Genomic DNA, 3,841 nt, shown 5'->3' on the forward strand with positions numbered 1-3,841 from the left:
CAAGAACCTGAAATGGTGGAATGTCAACTCATTTCTCTTTGGTAAAGTGACTGTGTTTTCCTTCTCTCTTCTTTTGATGCTTCTTGCATCATTCAATATTTTGCCCATAGAATCTTTCAATATTACAGGATTGCAACTCGGGGTTTGAATTTTTTCTTGAGTTCTTTCATTTTAAGATAGGCCGAGCATGTTCTTCCTTCTTGGCTTTCTAGCTGTAGGTTTTTGCCTCTTTCATTATAATATTTGACTTTGTCTTTTTGGTTTTTTGACTTTTTGTGCTCTTGATCTGCCCTTTGGATTTTTCTATTCCGCTCTTTGACTCCTTCATTTCTTCCATTTGCTTAAGCTACTCTATGATTCAGAGCAAGTTTCAGAGTCTCTTCTGACATCTACTTAGATTTAATCTTTCTTTCCTGTCTTTCTAATGGCGTTTTGCTTTCTTCATGAATGACGATCTTGATGTCCTCCCACCGCTCCTCAGTTCTTCTCCCATTAGTGTTAAGTGCCTCAGATCTGTTCTTGAAAGGCAAGTAGGACAGACTCACGGTTTTCTTTGGTCTCTCCTGGCCTTATTTTAACTTTCTTCAGCATTCACCTGAACTCACGTGTGAGCACTTGACGGCCTGTTCCACAGTCACCCCCTGGCCTGTTTGAGCTTGTGCATCATCTCTTCCCAGGGATAGCCCGCTGGATTTCTGTACATTCCACGTGGAGAAGTCCGTTTGTATAGTTGCTGTTTATGTTGTTGAAAAAGGTATTTGCTACGAAGAAGTTGTTGGTCTTGCAAACTTCAGTTTTATGGTGATCTCCAGCTTCATTTCTGTCATCAAGACCATAGTTTCCAACTACTCTTCCTCTTTGTTTCCAACTTCTGCATTTCAATCGCCCGTAATTACCAATACATCTTGATTATATGGTTGGTCAATTTCTGACTGAAGATGTTGGTAGAATTCTTCAGTTTCTTCATCACTAACTTGTGTTTGGGGCATAAATTTGAATATTAGTTGCATTGATTGGATTTCTCTGAAAGCAGACAGGTATAATCCCATCTCAGACAGCATTGTACTCCAGGATAGACCTGGGAATGTCCTTTCCGACGGAATGCAATATTCCTCTTGATTGCGTCATTCCTGGCACGGGAAACACTATGGTTTTCTGATTCAGACTTTCTAGTGGCGGCCCACTTCAGCTCACTGACGCCTAGCATACCAGTATTTATGCATTCCATTTCATTGTGGATGACTTCCAGTTTTCCTAGTTTCCTACTTACTCATACCTTCCTCTCTGTTGTTTTTCCCTCTACTATACTATATCTTCATTGTGCTTATCGCTTTATCTTTCTGTAAGAATCCTCCCCACGTTACCCCGTCCAGTGCTCTCTAGCAAGTGGTACCACTTAACCGTGCCCTACTGACTGGCAGCATCTGCCACTATAACACCTACCCTGCCAGATTTCCCATTCTGGACAGCAATTTTACTCTTCTCCCCCACTTCTCTGCACCTAAATGGATATTGTTCACGCTAAATGTTAATATAAATGTTTATTAGACTTTTTGAATGTACAAGCATTATGAGCTTTTTCAAAAAAATTAATTTGGTTTTTTTCTGGGTTAAAATCCATAAGGAATATGTGGAAAAGATATATTTGGTTTTCAATTATGGATCATATTTCATTTGTAATATAAAGTGAGAGTTTAGTATGATAATGGTTAATAAATTTTGAAAATTTTACTGTGAACATATATTAAACATTTTTTCTAAGATTAAAAATACTGTTATTATTGCCTGATATGTTCTTTGCTCCTTCAGGATCAACCTTAATAACAAAACTTCATTATTAATTAATTTTAGCAAGCAAGAAATTGAAATAATCTCTCTGCAATTTTGTTCTTGTAGTGCTCATGATGCTCCCAAGCAGCCAGTGGTCCGTTTCAAACGGAATAAACATCACAAAGGATCTATTTACTGTGTGGCATGGAGTCCTTGTGGGCAGTTATTAGCAACTGGATCCAATGACAAATACGTCAAAGTTCTGCCCTTTAACGCAGAGACTTGTAATGCAACAGGTAGGGCCTGTATGTAAGCAGTAGCTTCCCGGTATATTAGACTTGCCCCATGGTACATAGGTCTGTTTGCTTTTCTTTTTTGCCCCCCTCCCTGCCCCACGGTCTGGTCTGTTTTCTTTTTAATGACATCTAAGAATATAACCTTATAGAAAACTTTCTTAAAGATACACGGCAATTGCTTGGTTATACTCATAAAACATTCTGTCTTGTCAAGTTTTTACAGCTGGCAAGGTTATGTCTAATTCATAGAAATTTATTGTTATCAGAAAAATAACTTTACAACAATGAGCAGGATTTCTTTAGCGATTGTTTTCTGGTATATATCCATCTTCTGTTTTCCTTTGGGATGAAAACTCACTATTTTAGGAATGATAATAACCGAGTCACTGTTTGAGTTTTTGAAACCCTTTGCTCTGTAAAGTGAAATGGACTATAATGATTAATCCTTAAGTGAAAAGATAAACCACACCACTCACCATTACTCTTGGTCAGTTTGGCAGTCTCAAATGATCACAGTCAGTTGAGCAGCATCTTTTTTTTTAATTCTTATTGCTGTTTCAGGACCGGATCTGGAATTTAGTATGCATGATGGGACAATTAGAGACTTGGCATTTATGGAAGGCCCAGAAAGCGGTGGAGCTATTTTGATAAGCGCTGGAGCAGGGGATTGTAACATTTATACAACAGACTGTCAAAGAGGACAGGGCCTCCATGCTCTGAGTGGACATACTGGTATGTGTTAGGCTTATAGGCTCGTTTTCTTTGTGCTCACCCCCTGTTTTTTCATTAATGGAGTGTGTTTCATCCAAAGAGATTCAAGACAGGACTTTTTTTAAGACAGGAAAATTTTATTTAAAAAATGGTGAGCTTTGAATAATTTTGCAGACTGTTAACATTGCTGCTTCCCAGTGGACTCTTGTTCTTGTGCGTGTAATTCTATAAATTAACCCCCTAGAAGGTCCATAAGGGAGGCAATGTTAGCCCCATTTTGTACACAAATAAAACGAGGCTCAAAGAATAAAACGATTTGCCTAGTTTTACTACGTGGCAAAACGGAGATTCCAAAACTGGTGCTCCAACCCCACAGTCCCGTGCTTCCTCCGTGGACAAACTGCAGTGATTTCAAATGAATTTTTTTTTTCAGTTCTACCTATGATGTCCTGAAATACTGATGAGCCTACTGTTCTAATGGAATCACCAAAGGAGATTGAGTCTGTTCAGTCCAATTTTTATGTTACGCATCTTAAAAAAACCAGTTTATCAGCATATAATTCATAAATCATGCAATTCAATTGTTCAATCATATTGTTATGCATCTTACTGTATTTTAATTATTTGAAAATTGCCAATCTGGTGGATACAACTGGAAAATCCCTGTCACATAGTATATTTGATTAGCCAGGGTCCCATGCCCAATAAGAGTGCTTTGCTCTAAGCGTGTGTGTTATCTCAGTTATAGCTGAGTGCCTTGTCTTTCACAGGGCATATTTTAGCACTTTATACCTGGAGTGGCTGGATGATTGCATCGGGGTCCCAAGATAAGACTGTCAGATTCTGGGACCTTCGAGTACCAAGCTGTGTTCGTGTTGTTGGTACAACATTCCATGGAACTGGTAGGTTTTTCTGCAATTTAAGTGAATGTATGTGAGAAAGAAACTGTACTACACTAAAAGTGTAATGCACTAGCATATTATCAGTAAAATAAGTAGTTTTGAGAGTTTACTGATTATTTTAAATTCTTTAAAAATACTGTCATCTGCTACCTTACATGTAAA

General features: G+C 38.1%; 1 protein-coding gene across 1 annotated transcript in view; it reads left to right on the top strand.

Annotated features, from left to right (window-relative positions):
* WDR47 (WD repeat domain 47) overlaps nucleotides 1–3,841 on the top strand; it is a 48,909-nt gene that overhangs the window by 34,293 nt on the left and 10,775 nt on the right. Inside the window, exons 10-12 of the mRNA XM_013003783.2 lie at nucleotides 1,897–2,066; nucleotides 2,628–2,798; nucleotides 3,548–3,679. Coding sequence (XP_012859237.1) covers nucleotides 1,897–2,066; nucleotides 2,628–2,798; nucleotides 3,548–3,679 — 473 coding nt within the window. The remainder of the gene's footprint in view (nucleotides 1–1,896; nucleotides 2,067–2,627; nucleotides 2,799–3,547; nucleotides 3,680–3,841) is intronic.

This window comes from Echinops telfairi, unplaced genomic scaffold, assembly GCF_000313985.2.
Source record: "Echinops telfairi isolate 266 unplaced genomic scaffold, ASM31398v2 ScPeMD7_443;HRSCAF=831, whole genome shotgun sequence".
NCBI classification, from domain to species: domain Eukaryota; kingdom Metazoa; phylum Chordata; class Mammalia; order Afrosoricida; family Tenrecidae; genus Echinops; species Echinops telfairi.